Source organism: Capricornis sumatraensis, chromosome 5 (assembly GCF_032405125.1).
Source record: "Capricornis sumatraensis isolate serow.1 chromosome 5, serow.2, whole genome shotgun sequence".
Classification (NCBI taxonomy): domain Eukaryota; kingdom Metazoa; phylum Chordata; class Mammalia; order Artiodactyla; family Bovidae; genus Capricornis; species Capricornis sumatraensis.
This window is the reverse complement of record NC_091073.1, coordinates 60,938,621-60,957,004: the sequence shown is the minus strand read 5'-3', so window position 1 is coordinate 60,957,004 and position 18,384 is coordinate 60,938,621. Positions and strand designations below refer to the sequence as shown.

At 40.1% G+C, this 18,384-nt stretch overlaps 1 protein-coding gene across 2 annotated transcripts in view; it reads left to right on the top strand.

The window, feature by feature from the left end:
- The window catches only part of ZNF277 (zinc finger protein 277), a 134,308-nt gene that overhangs the window by 91,077 nt on the left and 24,847 nt on the right, over positions 1–18,384 (top strand). For both annotated transcript variants that reach the window (XM_068973177.1, XM_068973176.1), the window contains exon 5: positions 16,293–16,384. In XM_068973177.1, the coding sequence (XP_068829278.1) occupies positions 16,293–16,384 (92 nt within the window). The remainder of the gene's footprint in view (positions 1–16,292; positions 16,385–18,384) is intronic.

The window sequence follows — 18,384 nt, the reverse complement described above, 5'->3', positions numbered from 1 at the left end:
CTTCTGCGGAGCATTGATTTAGCTACCAGTTACAGTGTGGATACTCAAAACTTATGTTGACTGGTTAATTTACTAAAGTCTCTTTTCAGTGGGTAGGAAAAATTTAAACCTATTCTGAATTTCAAATTATGAACAAGAAGTCACAGGTTGCAATGCCCAGTATAAAACCAAATGTTTAGCCAACTTTTGAGAAATCTTGGCTGAATAAATGGCATGTGTTTTAGCCAGATGAAGTGTCCATGTCACCTGTTTTCAACCAAGAAATAGACCTGTCCATGTTATTTTCAAATCCTTTACTCTGGTTGGTACGGGGGATGAAGAATAGGAAGTAGGCAGCAGACTTCTCTGATTGCTTTCTTTATTACCAGCAATGGCTGACGTACCATTCTTCATACACTGATGTCTGTTCCCCAAAGGAGTGCCATTCCAGAATCCCCAGTGCTGTGCTTGGAAGTAGCAAATGTTCCCACTCTTATTTAAGAGCAAAGGCTCCTCAGGGTTCCATATGTGTATCAGGGGCTTTGTCATTTGGTATGCCTCTGGGTTTTGGTATTGGAAACAAGTTACTTCAGAAGAAAGCTAGTGATTCATTTGTATCAACAGTACAGACCTTTTTCTGCATTGCCTAAAAAGAATTTTTATTAGTTTTCTTTTAAGCCTCCATTTTGTTGACCGTCTACTGCTTCATTTTTTACCCTAAACTTTAATCAGTAGCTGAAAGCATAAACAAATTCTAAACTGTTCCAGGATTTATTCTTCTTCAAGGTGTCTCCTCCTCAAAGATTCCCAAACACTCATGTTTTATCCATTTTTCTTGTGAGGATCTTTCATAATCCCAGCACGTAAGCAAAAAGTGAATATACTGTGGACCTTTACTGGTCCCTGGATTTAGCCAGGTGTGCAGAATGGGCTGAGGCTGGTGCTGCGGATCTCCTCCATCTGCCTTCTTTCCCTGCTATCCCATCAGCTTCTGGCTAGACCTGCCCCAAGTTTAAAAAGACAGACCTTCATCTGTGTAAATTTTAAGCATTGTAAGTTTTTTAATTTTATTTTTAAATCCTTTTATACCAAAATACATGCCTATAACTTTGTTGAACATTCTAAGAAAAATGCACTGTCAGACTTGCTTTAAAACTTCCAAGTTAGGATCTTCCAGGTCTGACTTTATATCCAGCTCTTATACCACAAAACACTCTTGTACAGTCAAAAAGAACTCAGTAATACTCTAGTTTTACTTCTTAGTATCCCTGCCCCTATCCCCCAGCAGTGCAGACCTCTGCTTTGTATCAGTGTGGTACCGTGGTCCCTCCCCCAGCCAGCAGCTAAAGAACTGACAGAAACTAGCAAGGTCCCAGGAAGCAAACAGATTCGAAAACAAAGGCCAGAAGCGGAGTTTTAATAAAGTATTCAGACAGTAATTTGAATAGAGCATTTATGTGACAAAAACAGAACTGTGTTAAGCAACAGGGAACTGAACATTATTTTTCATACAAAGTTAAAAGCACATTGTATTTTCTTCCTGACTGCTTGCCCAGTCCTCATCTCTTCGAGAGAGACAAGCTTCATCTAAATTATTTCATCTGATTGATGATTGTCATTTAGAACTTTATTGTTACTTCTGTTTCAGGTATTCCTTTGAAAAAAGTGTATGGATTCATTAAATATTCTAATATATTGTCTATAGATTATAAGGTAAAATCAAGCATGTTATCTGCAGATACTTTTTAAGTTGACTTGTCTTTATACTTAGAAATGTCTCTTAATAGTAGCTTCCTTGGTGACTCAGATGGTAAAGAATCTGCCTGCAATGCAGAAGACCCATGTTTGATCCCTGGGTTGGGAAAATCCCCTGGAGAAGGAAATGACAACCCACTCCGTATTCTTGCCTGGAGAATTCCATGGACAGAGGAGCCTGGCAGGCTATAGTCCATGGGGGCACAAAGAGTCAAACATGACTGAGTGACTATCACACCATGGAAGGCCCATTGTTCATGTGTCCTTTCTCTCCTGCCAGTCTTTCTCCCGAGATCTTGGAGGAAGCCTGTGGAAAAGAGCTGGATTCCCTTGTGTCCAGGACTCCCAGGGCTCTTTAAAATTTCAGCTCTTTTCTTCTTTCTTGCCCTTTTCATCTCTTGCTCTGCCAAAGGTGAAATAGTTCCTGTATCCCTGCCTCTCTTTAGAGAGTTTGTCACCTTTTGGAATTCAGTTTGGTTGCCTTTTGACTTCAGCTTTCTTGGAGTCAAAATAAGTTGTGCAGGGATTTTGTTTGTTTAGGGTTTGTCTTTTCTTTTTTTTTAATCCAACTTTTTCTCATTGTAAGGATGTTCTCTTGTGGCTTTCCTCATCCTAAGCAGAGTGAAATTCTTCCTCCCTCTGCTTTATTTTAATTAATATCTAGGTGATTCAGTTCAGTTCATTTGCTCAGTCATGTCCCACCCTTTGTGACCCCATGGACTGCAGTACACCAGGCTTCCCTGTCCATCACTAACTCCCAGAGCCTACTCAAACTCATGTCCATCACCTCATGGTGCCATCCAACCATCTCATCCTCTGTCATCCCCTCTCCTCCCGCCTTCAATCTTTCCCAGCATCAGGGTCTTTTCCAGTGAGTCAGTTCTTCACATCAGGTGGCCAAAGTATTGGAGTTTCAGCTTCAGCATCAGTCCTTCCAATGAATGTTCAGGACTGATTTCCTTTAGGATGGACTGGTTTGATCTTCTTGCAGTAAGGGACTCTTAACAACACAAGTCTTCTGTAACACCACAGTTCAAAAGTATCAATTCTAAGTGATTAAATGCCACTTTTGGTTAAAGTAGAGGCTTCTCCTCATTTAATAGAATTCAGAAAGATATGCACACATATGTATTTGTCTACTAAGAGAGACAGTTGGCCTTACTAACTAGTTGTCATGAATAAATTCCAAAACCTGTTATTGTTTAATATCTAATCTTGGCCTTTTGACATAGTTATCAGTGAATTATTAGTAAATTACTATGTTTAATGTACCTTGGTATACATTTTGCTGGAAATTTGTCATTGGAGGATGTGCTAACAAATTATGTCACTCATTGGCAGGTGTTCTTTGGGTACATTCCTGACAGCCCCCAACTTACCCCCCCTCCCCAAAATCAGGGCTGGGCAACTGGTGACACCTTCTTTAAACTTTAATCTGTGTTAAAAATTGTGACCATGATAAATGAGGTACAACTTTGGAGGCTAGTAGTTGGTGTTAGGGGGATGAGATGGGGAATAAAAATGATTTTTTTAGGGGACTCTTTTTATCTAGTGTGTGTCTGTCCCCTTGAGTCATTTTTGACAAAGAGTTAAATGACTTTCCATGTCAACTCCTGTTCATATTTAGGACTCTGCAGCTTTCATAAGACAGAGTCAACTCAGATGTCTCCCATTTGCCTTCTAAGGCCAGTGGCTGCACATCCAATTCAGCTTAGAAAAGCAACAATCAAGCTACTTGACTGGAAGAACAAAGTTGAGAATATTATCAACCAGTATTTATAAAAGCCATGTTCAGGGAAAATTTTTTTAGGGAAGGTCACAGTTTTTCTAAGAAGTCTTAAACTGTCGACCTCCAATCAGAAGGAAACAGCTATCTATTGTATCCTGATGGTTCTTACCCTACCCCTCTGCATTGCTTTCACTAAGTTTCGGGATATGCTTTGGCATGACAGCTGGCTTTGAAGAATCAATATGAGACACAGTCTGTTTTGTTTGGTCTCTTTGTTCTAAGTATATGGACTTCACTATAGCTCAAAAGGTAAAAGAAGCTGCCTGTGATGCAGGAGACCAGAGTTCAGTCTCCCGGTTGGGAAGTTCCTCTGGAGAAGGGAATAGCAATCCATTCCAGTATTCTTGCCTGGGGAATTCCATGGACAGAGAAGCCTGGTGGGCTACAGTCCTTGGGGTCACAAAGAGTCAGACACCACTGAGCAACTAACACACATACACATTCTAAGTATATTGCCCATTCTATCACATAGTATACTTATTATTAATGGCTTCTGACTTCCCAGAGTTAGGCCAGACTTCACAAGACTATCATCTCTCCAAACAGCAGCCACAATTGCGGGCTCCCTAAGCTGCCTTCACTTCTGACCAGCTGGCTGCAAATTCAAGAGGTTCCCACTATGCCCCCTCAGGTTCATTAGTTTGCTATAATAACTCAGAAAGCTCAGGAAAACCTATGTTTATTATTACAGATTTTATTGTGGAAATAAGTCCAAATCAGAACCAGCCAGAGAGATACATAGGGTAAGGTCTGGGAGAACCCGAAACACAAAGCTTTCATCATCTCCAGGGATGTATTGCTCTTCTGATACATCAGTGTATAACAATACACACAGTATTATATTATAACAATACACACTCAGGAAACCTTACCTGAGCTTTGGTGTCTAGAGTTTTTGCTGAAACTCCATGAAGTTTGATTGACTGACTCACTGACCACATGATTGAATTCAAACTCCCATTCCCCTCCCCTTCCTGAAGTCAGGCTGATGTCCTGTGGTTCAAAACCCTAGCCAACTGATCACATGTTGGTCTTTGAACATGGCAGTCCCCATCCTGGAGTTATCTCATTTAGTGTAAACTATCAGGTGACGTCAAAAGGCCCACCAGGAGTAAGAAAGACACTCCAAACACTCAAGGAATTCCAGGGCTTTAGAAGTTGTCTCCTAGGAACAGGGGACAAAACCAGCAAAATTCTTTGTTACATGAACTCCTGTCCAACTGTTTCCCTTTTCTAAGAAAGCCAGTAGCCAAAATTGGAGCACCTAGAGGTTTGAATGTGTGGATGTACATTTATATTTCTTTTTTTTTTAATCTTCAATTTGTGTGCCCATCCCACCCTAATTTTTCTTTCTTCCTTTACTAATTTTTCTGCTATATTGTTTTATAACCACTTGAAATACTTATGACAACAAGATGGAGGTGTAAATTAAATAATCCCAGACACCTCCGAGATAATCCATGGTTCTAGAAATGGAAAGCATGAGGAATAAGGAGTTCTGCAGCCTTTCTGTGGAGCCTTTGGGCTGCTGTTCTAACTTTGGTTGGGAGATTTGTGGTGTTCTGTATTAGGGAGGAGTGCAACTAGGCCCCTGGAATGAGAATTCCTAGCAGGTTCTGCCATGCTGCTGCCTCTGAGCTGGTTGGGAGGGAACCTTAGAAGTGTGCTCTTTTCTCTCATAGGCACTTGTGTAGCCATTCAGACAGGAAACTATTACGAATCTAATATGTCAGTATCTATGAAATGTTTTTGATATCGTATGAATAACATCAACCTTAGTTTTACTTCCTTATGTTAATACAAGCTGTTTCCATTGGATTTGTCATTTAAGCATCAGTTTTTTCTTTCCTATATACAAATACTTACCTAAATTGACATTTTCTAAATTGCTTCTTCCCAAATTGGCTGATTTTTATAATTTCCAAACTAACTCACAAATTTCATTTTCTACCTACATGTCAGTCCCCTATGACTATGTTGCATGCCATCTGCTGTGTCTGCCGTTTCATTAATGTTTCCTCTGCTTCAGCTTATGAATAAAGATGCAACACTATGTGCTGACCCCTTTGCTACCATTCTTGACATTTTAAACAAATCACACAAACATACAGCTTGTTATTATGGCTCTTTGCTTAATACATCAGCTGATGTTGTATTCTTACAACTATGGTTTTTATCCAAGCCTATTTTGTAATGAAAATTTTATCTGATTTCATCAGCCACTTTGAGCAGTTCAAACAGATAACATCTGTGACATTCTCTTCATCCCTCTATTCTGTAAACCCATGAATAAAATCTAGTATATCTACCTAGTATGGGACTTGTTTAGAAAAAAATAAAACCACAAAAATGATGGCTTGAATGTGCCATCAAAGATGTCATAGAAAGCATCTCTTGATGCTTTCTATGGATTGTCTCCAAAAATTATATTTTTCTATTTGTAAATGACTTCAAACATAGCTATCATTAATCCTAACCAATACCAATCATACCAAAGGAAGAAAAGAAAAAAGGAAGGAAGGACAGGAGGAAAGGGAAAAAAAGGAAAAAAAAATTTCTTATTTAGTGGCAACCTACTCCAGTATTCTTGCCTAGAGAATTCCATGGACAGAGGAGCCTGGTGGGCTACAGTCCATGGGGTCACAAAGGGTCAGATACGACTTTGCCTGTGTGTACTGAACTGTAACTTCCTCCAATTTTAAAGGAAAACTGGAGAAGGAAATGGCAACCCACTCCAGTGTTCTTGCCTGGAAAATCTCAGGGACGAGGGAGCCTGGTGGGCTGCTGTCTGTGGGGTCGCACAGAGTCGGACACGACCGAAGCGACTTAGTAGTAGTAGTAGCATTTGTCACAAGTGTCTTCCACTCAGTTTCTTCCTCACTAATACTTCATCAGCAGTGATCAACATGTACTCTACAGAAGAAAGAAATCGTTAAAGCTCTGTATTGTTTCATCTCATCATACCAAGTTAGCAGCAATGGAAATAAGGGTGGAGGGGCATAGTGGTGATGTGGCTCTCTTTCACCTAGATTTGCTAACCATTCAAGGGGTCTGAGTAAGTAGACCTCATTGGAAGCAGAGTACTTGCATTCAACAGTTATTGTCCATATACTTTAGAAGACCATTATTGAGTTGCAAAAAAATTCCCTTTTCCAGACATCAGAGTCAAAGTACCAGGCTGTTTAGTTATTTTGTGGTTTACAGTTCAGAGGGTGGGGGAATTGGATTAAAATAAAAAATTGGGTGGGGGGTGGAGATTTGGAGGCAGAGCACCTAACAAACAAATGAAATGTGTGAACCTAGGAAGGTCTTGGTGGGAGCTGGGGAAGAGATGAACAGTAAAAGACATACTTGAGGCAGTTGAAGAAATTTAAGTATTACCCAGGTGTTAGGCTCTACTTTGGAATTATTAGTGGCACTGTGGTTGTATATAGGAGAATGCCCTTATTTTCAGTAGAAGAATGCTGAAGCATTTAGGAGTGAAGTGTTGTGAAGTCTGCAGCTTTCTTACTTTCAAATGGTTCAGCAAAGCAAGAGGTGTTTAGTGCTAAATATATATGTGTCGATGGTGTATGGGAGGGGAGGAGAGAGAGAGAAGCTGTGGCAAAATGTGAACAGTTATTGAGTATAGATATTCGTGATGGACAGAGGGGCCTGGCATGCTGCCGTTCATGGGGTCGCAAAGAGTCGGACACGACTGAGCAACTGAACTGAACTGATTTGGTATACAGATGTGCATTGTACTAGTCTTTCAACTTTCCTGATTGTGAAAGTTTTCACAATTAAAAAAATAAAAGAGACAGTGACCGAGTTACCTGACTTGAATAGCTTCCAGGTTTACTAACTATTTGGTGTTCTTGACATAACTGTCAGCAGAGCCAATTTCAACAAATAGATAACTGTCTCCTTAATTTGCTGAATTGATTACAAGATGAGGAAAGCTATTATAGACATAATAGGTATGGAATTAAAATAATTTATCTTTCATCTTCACATGATTTATTTTATGTATAAGTAAAGTTTGATTAAAAGTATATCAGTATATATTTGGTGTTCCTATATTAAGAAATAATAATTTCCTATTTGTTTTATAATGTACAGACAGACACTTCATAGAGTATGCTTTATTAGAGTGGACAAGAGGGAAAGCATGTTGCCATTATTTTATTTCTTAATATATTTAAAGAATAAAATAAAAACAATTACATTCTACTTCAGTATACTTGATTCCTTAATTGTTGGATTTATCATTCTAGTTCATTTCCATATCTTGACTTGCATCTCCTGTTTTTCTCAAAAAGTCCTCTTAGTGACAAACATGTAACTGTGCTTTTAAGATATGTACTTATTAAAGGGCTTCCCTGTGTTTTGGTGAGAGTTTTCACTTTCATCTTAGGTTCAAAGGATTTGTTAACAAAATAAGTCACTTTTTAATGTTATACTAACATTAAAAGAAAATAGGGAATAGAAACAACACAGGATATATATCACCAAATTGGGTGTTGACCAACATCCAGGCTTAAGGGGATGCAGCATGGAAATCCCGTGCTACAGCACATCTGGAGTCCCAGTTGGGGAAGGTTCCCAAGCAGTGCGTCCGCTCTGTGGGTGAGACTTCAGAAAGTTTGGAGTTCCTGGTTGTAATCTCAGGATGCAAACTGATAATATCATCAATCTGTGAGCAAATTGCAGCTCTTAGTTCATTATAATGCTGTTTTCTCTATCCTGTAAAACTTGAGTGTTAAGCCTGGGGCTTGGTTGGCCAAACCCACTTCAGGGGCTCAACAGTCCCAAGATTTGTCCCATATCTTATCTATGGTGCTGCAAGGCTTACACTCACGTCAGGGCAGTGTCCATGCAGTTTAGAAGCAAGGTCAGAGGCCTGCTGTGCTTTGTCTCTTAAGACTAAACAAGACTTATTTATTTAATTTCCCCAACATCCTGGTGATCATTGTGAAGATCAGTGATCAATGCAAAGAAATAGAGGAAAACAATAAATGGGAAAGACTAGAAATCTCTTCAAGAAAATTAGAGATACCAAGGGAACATTTCATTCAAAGATGGGCAAAATAAGGGACAGAAATATTATGGACCTAACAGAAGCAGAAGATATTAAGAAGAGGTGGCAAGAACACACAGAACTATACAAAAAAGAGCTTCAAGATCCAAATAACCATGACAGTGTGATCACTCATCTAGAGCCAGACATGCTGGAATGTGAAGTCAAGTGGGCCTTCGGAAGCCTCACTACGAACAAAGCTAGTGGAGGTGATGGAATTCCAGTTGAGCTATTTCAAATCCTAAAAAATGATGCTATGAAACTACTGCACTCAATATGCCAGCAAATTTGGAAAACTCAGCAGTGGCCACAGGACTGGAAAAGGTCAGTTTTCATTCCAGTTCCAAAGAAGGGCAATGCCAAAGAATGCTCAAACTACCGCACAATTGCACTCATCTCACACAGTAGCAAAGTAATGCTCAAAATTCTCCAAGCCAAGCTTCAACAGTACGTGAACGCTGAACTTCCAGATATTCAAGCTGGTTTTAGAAAAGGCAGAGGAACCAGAGATCAAATTGCCAATATCCGTTGGATTATCAAAAAAGCAAGAGAGTTCCAGAAAAACATCTGCTTCTGCTTTATTGACTAAGCCAAAGCCTTTGACTGTGTGGATCACAATAAACTATGGAAAATTCTGAAAGAGATGGGAATACCAGACCATCTGACCTGCCTCCTGAGAAATCTCTATGCAGGTCAGGAAGCAATAGTTAGAACTGGATATGGAACAACAGCCGGGTTCTAAATAGGAAAAGGAGTACATAAAGGCTGCTTATTTGTCACTGTGCTTATTTAACTTATATGCAGAGTACATCATGAGAAACGCTGGGCTGGAGGAAGCACAAGCTGGAATCAAGATTGCTGAGAGAAATATCAATAGCCTCAGATATGAAGATGAAACCACACTTACGGCAGAAAGTGAAGAAGAACTAAAGAGCCTGTTGATGAAAGTGAAAGAGGAGAGTGAAAAAGTTCGCTTAAAGCTCAACATTCAGAAAACTAAGATCATGGCGTCTGGTCCCATCACTTCATGGCACATAGATGGGGAAACAGTGGAAACAGTGTCAGACTTTATTTTTGGGGGGCTCCAAAATCACTGCAGATGGTGACTGCAGCCATGAAATTAAAAGACGCTTACTCCTTGGAAGAAAAGCTATGACCAACCTAGACAGCATATTAAAAAGCAGAAACATTACTTTGCCAACAAATGTCCATCTGGTCAAAGATATGATTCTTCTGGTAGTCATGTATGTATGTGACAGCTGGACTATAAAGAAAGCTGAGTGCCAAAAAATTGATGCTTTTGAACTGTGGTGTTGGAGCAGATTTGAGAGTCCCTTGTACTGCAAGGAGATCAAACTGGTCCATCCTAAAGGAAATCAGTCCTGAATATTCATTGGAAGGACTGATGTTGAATCTGAAACTCCAATACTTTGGCCACCTAATGCGAAGAACTGAGTCATTGGAAAAGACCCTGATGCTGGGAAAGATTGAAGGCGGGAGAAGAGGATGACAGGATGAGATGGTTGGATGGCGTCACCAACGCAATGGACAGTGAGTTTGAGCAAACTCCAGGAATTGGTGATGGACAGGAAAGCCTGACATGCTACAGTCCGTAGGGTCGCAAAGAGTCAGACACAACTGAGTGACTGAACTGACCTGAACATCCTGGTGGCTCAGTGGTAGAGAATCCGCCTACCAGTGCAAGAGATATCGTTTCGATCCCTGGTCTGGGAAGATCCCACGTGCCGCAGTGCAACAAAGCCTGTGTGCCACAACTGTTAGCGTGTGCTCTAGAGCCCCAGAGTGGCAACCACTGAGCCCACGTGCTGCAACTGCTGAAGCCCACATGCCGTAGAGTCCATATTCCTCAACAAGAGAAGCCACCACAGTGAGAAGCCCATGCACTGCAACTAAAGAGTAGCGCCCACTCACCACAACTAAAGGAAAGCCCTCACAGCAGCAAAGACCCAGCATGGCCAAAAATAAATAAATAAGTAAAAATTTGAAGATAAGTGTTGAGATATATACTTACTAAAATATATATGCTGTATCAAGTGAAAGCAATTAATTGAAAAAAAGTAAAACTCATCCTCTAATTTCCTTTCCCCTAACAATATAAAATTCTCTTTGTAGCTCTATTTCTAAAAATTATCAGTTGTGAATTCTTAAAAAAGTACTTTAGAATTTTTAAATTAATAACCAATAATAAATTCCATTTTTTAGGATAACTTACATATACAGTACACTGTTATATTTTTTTACATAAATATCTTCAGTTCAGTTCAGTCGCTCAGTCATGTCCAACTCTTTGTGACCCGATGAATCACAGCACACCAGGCCTCCCTGTCCAGCACCAACTCCCACAGTTTACCCAAACTCATGTCCATTGAGTTGGTGATGCCATCCAACCATCTCATTCTCTGTCATCCCCTTCTCCTCCTTCCATCAATATTTCCCAGCATCAAAGTCTTTTCAAATGAATCAGCTCTTCACATCAGGTGACCAAAGTATTGGAGTTTCAGCTTCAACGTCAGTCCTTCCAATGAAAACCCAGGACTGATCTCTTTCAGGATGGACTGGGTGGATCTCCTTGCAGTCCAAGGGACTCTCAAGAGTCTTCTCCAACACCACAGTTCAAAAGCATCAATTCTTCAGTGCTCAGCTTTCTTTATAGTCCAACTCTCACATCCATACATGACCACTAGAAAAACCATAGCCTTGACTATCCGGACCTTTGTTGGCAAAGTAATGTTTCTGCTTTTTAATATGCTGTCTAGGTTGGTCATAATTTTCCTTCCAAGGAGTAAGCGTCTTTTATTTCATGGCTGAAGTCATCATCTGCAGTGATTTTGAAGCCCCAAAAAATAAGTCAGCCACTGTTTCCACTGTTTCCCCATCTATTTCCCATGAAGTGATGGGACCAGATGCCATGATCTTAGTTTTCTGAATGTTGGGCTTTAAGCCAGCCTTTCACTCTCCCCTTTCACTTTCATCAAGAGGCTCTTTAGTTCTTCTTCACTTTCTGCCATAAGTGTGGTTTCATCTGCGTATCTGAGGTTTTTGATATTTCTCCCCACAATCTTGATTCCAGCTTGTGCTTCTTCCAGCCCAGCGTTTCTCATGATGTACTCTGCATATAAGTTAAATAAGCATGGTGACAGTATACAGCCTTGATGTACTCCTTTTCCTATTTGGAACCAGTCTGTTGTTCCATGTCCAGTTCTAACGGTTGCTTCCTGACCTGCATAGAGATTTCTCAAGAGGCAGGTCAGGTGCTCTGGTATTCCCATCTCTTTCAGAATTTTCCACAGTTTATTGTGATCTATGCAGTCAAAGGCTTTGGCTTAGTCAGTAAAGCAGCAGCAGATGTTTTTCTGGAACTCTCTTGCTTTTTCCATGATCCAGCGGATGTTGGCAATTTGTTCTCTGGTTCCTCTGCCTTTTCTAAAACCAGCTTGAACATCTGGAAGTTCATGGTTCATGTATTGCTGAAGCCTGGCTTGGAGAATTTTGAACATTGCTTTACTAGCGTGTGAGATGAGTGCAATTGTGCAGTAGTTTGAGCATTCTTTGGCATGCTTTTCTTCGAGATTGGAATGAAAACTGACCTTTTCCAGTCTTGTGGCCACTGGTGAGTTTTCCAAATTTGCTGACATATTGAGTGCAGCACTTTTACAGCATCATCTTTTAGGATTTGAAGTAGCTCAACTGGAATTCCATTAATTCCACTAGGTTTGTTCATAGTGATGCTTCCTAAGCCCCCCTTGACTTCACATTCCAGGATGTCTGGCTGTAGATGAGTGATCACACCATCATAATTATCTGGGTCGTGAAGATCTTTTTTGTACAGTTTTTCTGTGTATTCTTGCCACCTCTTTATAGCCTATATGAAATGCTAATAAGAATTGGCATAAAAAGTGTCAGTCTTTTATGAGTAAGGGATAATCAAGTGTTTTATAAACTCCTCTCCTTTGAGAATTTTATTTTGATTTTCAAGAGAGCAGTCAGATTTGTAGTGTGTTTGTTGTTGCACCAAGGGTATAGACTTAATTATATTGTTTTTTGAAGACTCTGCTGTAATAATTTGTGCATAAAGGAGCTCATGTTCTATTAGTAGAGATGGTTGGAAGCTCAAGGATGCAAATAGAACAGAGCAGTGTTAGCTACTTGCCATTAAAAAGTGGCTTCTTGCTTTACTGCCCTGTCTGTTCCATGCTCCTTCTAATTCACCAAAATGCAAATTAGGCTCTCCTAAGAAGAATTTACACACAGCTTCAGACGTCTACCCTTAGGTTGTACTAATTAGGGTCAACTGATAAAACTTAAATTTGGCCAAAGTAAACTGTAGATGGCTTAGTATCACTGTGGTTTAAACTCAGAAATGTGTTAAGTTTGTGCTGAGTCAAAACCAGGGAAATATTCAGTAAAATATTTCTTTAGCCAGCTTTGGGTTATATTATCACCAGCCTGAGAAATATGAGCCAGAAAGATGATTTTAATAAGTGTTAACTGGTCTCGTAGTCCAAAAACAGGAGCAGGCCAAGAAGGTATTGCTCAGCCTTACTGCACAGTATTTAAAGTGATCTTTCTCAAGAGCATTATCTGTTGGTTTTTTGTTGTTGCTGCTAAAATAGTTGTAAATATAGGGCTCTGAGATGTGTTTGACGTGAATCTGAGTGAACTCCAGGAGTTGGTGATGGACAGGGAGGCCTGGTGTGCTGCGATTCATGGGGTTGCAGAGTCAGACATGACTGAGCGACTGAACTGAACTGAACTGATACATGTTATCAAGGTTTGCTTTTCCTTTAATTTGACTTTTACTGTCACTTTCAGTTTTTATGAGATTCACTTAAAAAGCAATAATTAAATTTTCTGATACATCAACTCTACTCCCTTTGTTTCCTTTACCCTTATCTATGCACCTGCCACCAACAGAAAGCCCTAAGCTTCATGCGGTAAAAAGTGTTCTTTTATATTTGGTATGTGCCTAAAGTGTTGAGTAAGATCTCTCCACTCTGTATGTCAGAGTTCCAACATACTGAGTCCAGTGCTGTGACTTCTAGAATCCCCATTAAGCTTCACAGCCCCTGGAAACTCCCCTATCAGGCCTCACAGAGTCTTGTCCTATACAATGGTTGTGGTGGTGGTGGTGGTGGTTTAATCACTCAGTTGTGTCCAACCCTTTCGATCCCGTGGACTGTAGCCCACCAGGCTTCTCTGTTCATGAATTTCCCAGGCAGGATACTGGAGTGGGTTACTGTTTCCTTCTCCAGGGGATCTTCCCAACTCCAGGATCAGACCCATGTCTCCTACATTGCAGCAGATCCTTGACCACTGAGCCACCAGGGATTACCCCTATATGTATAGAGCTCAGTATTTGGACAAAGATACAAAGAATCCCAGTCCGGGTTTCTTGAGCTCTTCCTCTGAAGTTCTCTTCTCTCTAGTACCTGTCCCACAAATTTCTCTTGCTTTTAAAGTATGCTGAATGCCAGTCTTTTTTTTTTTTCTCCACCAACTGAGGTAGATATATACCCTTCATTTGGGTTTAACGTCCCTGTGTTGCAATTTGGAAAATACTGTCCAGCATAAAACTGGCAATGTATTATTTTTACTCATCCATCACAGTGCTATTATCCATTTTCTGAAAACAGATATAATATATGAAGCAACTTGTTTTATAGTAGTTTACAGGGGAAAGAGAAGTCCAGTATCCATTATTTTCATCATGACTGAAACCAGAAGTTGATTGAATTGATTTTTATCGTGGCAGCTTCTTAATTTTTTTTCTTCAGTGGATTAATATTTCTAAATGTTTGGCGATACAGTTCCAGAAGTACCAATGAAATTTATTAAGCTTCTAGATACTGCTCCTTTTTAGGCTATCCTATAAATATTTATAGAATCAGCAATAGACTTTATGAAGTTCCTATTTTGAGCTTCATGTTAGAAGAGTAGCTGGAGAGTAGTATGCAGATGTAAAATAAGAACAGCATAAAACACTCCCTTTTAATTTTAAAGAGTTTTCGTCTCCATTCAGAAAATAAAGCAAACAAAAGAGATGATGGTAAAGCAAGTTACCAATTATAGGGGAAGTGAGGTCAGATGAGCTCCTTAGTTACCAGGAGACCAGTAAGTGCCCCTCACTGCCCCTTTGATAAGAACAATCACTAGCTGGGGCCTGAGGCTTGTGTGTAGGAGTGTGTCATGTGTTGTTATTATTCAGTCAGTCAGTCGTATCCCACACTTTGTGACCCCATGGACTGCAGCACGCTAGGCTTCCCTGTCCTTCACCACCTCGCAGAGCTTGCTCAAACTCATGTGCATTGAGTTGGTGATACCATCCAACCATCTCATCCTGTGTCACCCACTTCTCCTGCCTTCAATCTTTCCCAACATCAGGGTCTTTTCCAATGAGTGGGCTCTTCCCATCAGGTGGCCAAAGTATTGGCGCTTCAGCTTCAGCATCAGTCCTTCCAGTGAATATTCAGTGTTGATCTCCTTTAGGATTGACTTGTTTGATCTCCTTTTAGTCCAAGAGACTCTCAAGAGTCTTCTCCAACACCACAGTTCAAAAGCATCAATTCTTTGGCACTCAGCCTTTTTTTATGGTCAGTCTTGTACGTAAAATAGAGGTGAAACAGGGACTGGTTAGGCAGGAGATGTACAGAGAGGAGGAGAACAGCCATCTTGAGTGGCCTGACCTTACACATGTGCAATCTGAATTCTTTACACAAATTTCTGATCTTATCCTGTAAACAGTGCTGTGAGGTAATATTTTCATCTTAAAATTGAAAAAACTAAGTATTATAGAGATTAAATAAAATATCAAGTACAAGTGAGTTGTAGTTGTTGTTCAGTCGCTAAGTGGTGTCTGACTCCTTGCAACTCCATGGGGTGCAGCACACCAGGCGTCAAATCTAGTTCTATTTAATGTTTCAGAGTCTGAACTCTAACTATTGTACTGTAGTTCAGAACTGACTACATGGCAGAAATGGGAATCAGCTTGGATCTTAAAGAAGAGTTAATATTTATAAGAATGAAACAGCAAAGAGAAATAAAAATCACCTCAAGGAAAAGCAATGTATAGAACCACCTTGACTAGAATAGGATGTTACTGGTGCATATTTTAAATTATATGAATTGGAGAATAACAAGATAATTGTACATGAAAATAATTCTAAGAGGTTTTTCTACCTGCCAAAGAGAGGATGAATATGGTAGAAAAAAGGATTAAAATCAGGCAGACTCTCTAGGAGACTTACTCATAGTAATCTCATAATGACTGACTAAAGACTGGATTCAGGGTGATAGCATTGGGATTGGCAGAGAGAAGTAACATGAAAGACAGATGAAGTAAAAAATATTGATCAGAACTTGATTACAAACTAAACTGCGAATTTCAGAAAGGAGCACATTTTTAGTTTTAGAAGGGAGTGAGATTGGGAGATGACTGATAAAGATAGGAGAAAGGACAAAGTTGGGAAAGGATGGTAAGACCCTGTCGACTTTGTTCCCTGCCGGCATTTAGCTGTATGGACTTGGAGTTTAGGTACAAGAACAGGAATGCAGACATTTGAAATATCATCAGTGTTCATTTACTTCCTTTGTGCCTCTCTCCAGTTTCCTCCTAACCAGACCATGACATTTTTCACTATCTAGCTATGCATTTATTACAGATAACATAACGTATCTGTTTTTCCTTTACAGAAAGAAATTCTGGAGCAACAGCAACAAGAACGAAATGATAACAGCTTTCATGGCATTTGTATGTTTTGCAATGAGGAGTTCCTTGGAAACAGGTAGCTGTTGTGTATGTATTTAAATGTTACTGTTTTTCATCTGAAAACTTATCAAAATGCTGACAGTGGGTGTTTTAATCTTATATAGATTAAGTTACGTGGATTGGCTCAGTCCCATTTCATATATCCACAGTAATTTTTTTTTAATATACCAAACATCAAAGATGGAATGTAGTTGCTCTAAGCAAAGTAGGGGAATAAATTTTTTTAAAAGCCAGAAATAGATTTGTGTTTAATGTTGTAGGGCTTTTTAAAATCCGTTGACAGGCCAAGACCATGTGCAACAGATGTGCCCTTCTGTATTAACTTGTAAACTCTAAACCTTCAGCAGCTTTTGGTGTTTTATTTTTAAACATTAAAAATGATAAAGATCTAAGGGGGAAAATACGTGGGGAATTGGCAATTCTGTCACCAACCCCAACTGGCCTGAAACCAACTGATATACTCTGACTCAGTTCTAAAACTAACCACATAGAGTTAGCATCAGACTCCACTGGAGAAGGGATAGGCTACCCACTCCAGTAGCCATTCTTGGCTTCCATTCTTGGCTTCCATTCTTGGGCTTCCCTTGTGGCTCAGCTGGTAAAGAATCCACCTGCAATGCAGGAGACCTGGGTTCAGTCCCTGGGTTGGGAAGATCCCCTGGAGAAGGAAAAGGCTACCCACTCCAGTATTCTGGCCTGGAGAATTCCATGGACTATACAGTCCATGGGGTCACAAAGAGTTGGACACAACTGAGCTACTTTCACTTCACTTCACTTCACTGTGGGTTTAAGGGCATCATCCCCTATAAGACTGCCCCCTCTTTAGATACCACACAAGTTCAGAAATTCCCTTGGACAGCTGCACTTTTGACCAACTGGCTACAAATTTAGGGATTTCCAGCAATATTTTGCTTAGGTTCATTAATTCACTAGAATGACTCACAAAAGTCAGAGAAGTGTTAGCCATAAAAGATACAGATCAGGAACAGTCAGATTAAGAGACACATAGAGCTGGATCCAGTGGGCCCTAAACACAGAACTTCTGTGCCTTCTCAAAGAATCAGAATCTGTCACCTCCTGGCATGTCAGTGTATTCACCAACCAAGAATCTTCACTGAGTTTTGGTATCCAGAATTTTTACATGCTTCATTATGTGAGCATGCTGCTGCTGCTGCTGCTAAGTCGCTTCAGTCGTGTCCAACTCTGTGCGACCCCATAGACAGCAGCCCACCAGGCTCCTCTGTCTCTGGGATTCTCCAGGCAAGAATACTGGAGTGGGTTGCCATTTTCTTCTCCAGTGGGTGAAAGTGAAAAGCGAAAGTGAAGTCGCTCAGTCGTGCTCGACTCTTAGCGACCCCATGGACTGCAGCCTACCAGGCTCCTCCATCCATGAGATTTTCCAGGCAAGAGTACTGGAGTAGGGTGCCATTGCCTTCTCCACATACTTAATTTAATTACGGAACTTAGTCTCCAGACCCTCTCTCCTTTTTGGAGGTCAGGGTGGCTCTGGGTCCCTAAACTTTGATCACTTAGTTATTTAGTCTTTCTGGCAATCAACCCCCATTCTGAAACATTCTAGAAGCCTACCACAAGTTACTTTATTGGCATAACAAAAATAATCTTAGAGAAATTCCAAGGGTTTTTGAAGTTCAGTGCCTGGAACCAAAGACAAAGACCAAACAAATTTCTTTTTATACAACAGTACTATTTACAAGTGTACATTAACTTAAATACAAGTCATGAAGTTGTAACCTCTAGGAAGTGGGAATAGTTTTAATGACAATGTGGAGTGGACAATCATTCTGCTGCCCACTTGAAGGAAAGCAGTCTTTAGTTTAAAAAAAAAAACAACTAAGCACAATAACTGACATTGTTGTCTGAAAAACATTGAAAAGGAGAGGGTAACTAGTTGTTTGAATTTAGAAAAGGGTTTGGATGAAGCATCAATGTTGAAAACACCGGTTATGAAGATTTGATACTCATACAGATCAGTTAGCATAGAGGAAAACCTATGCC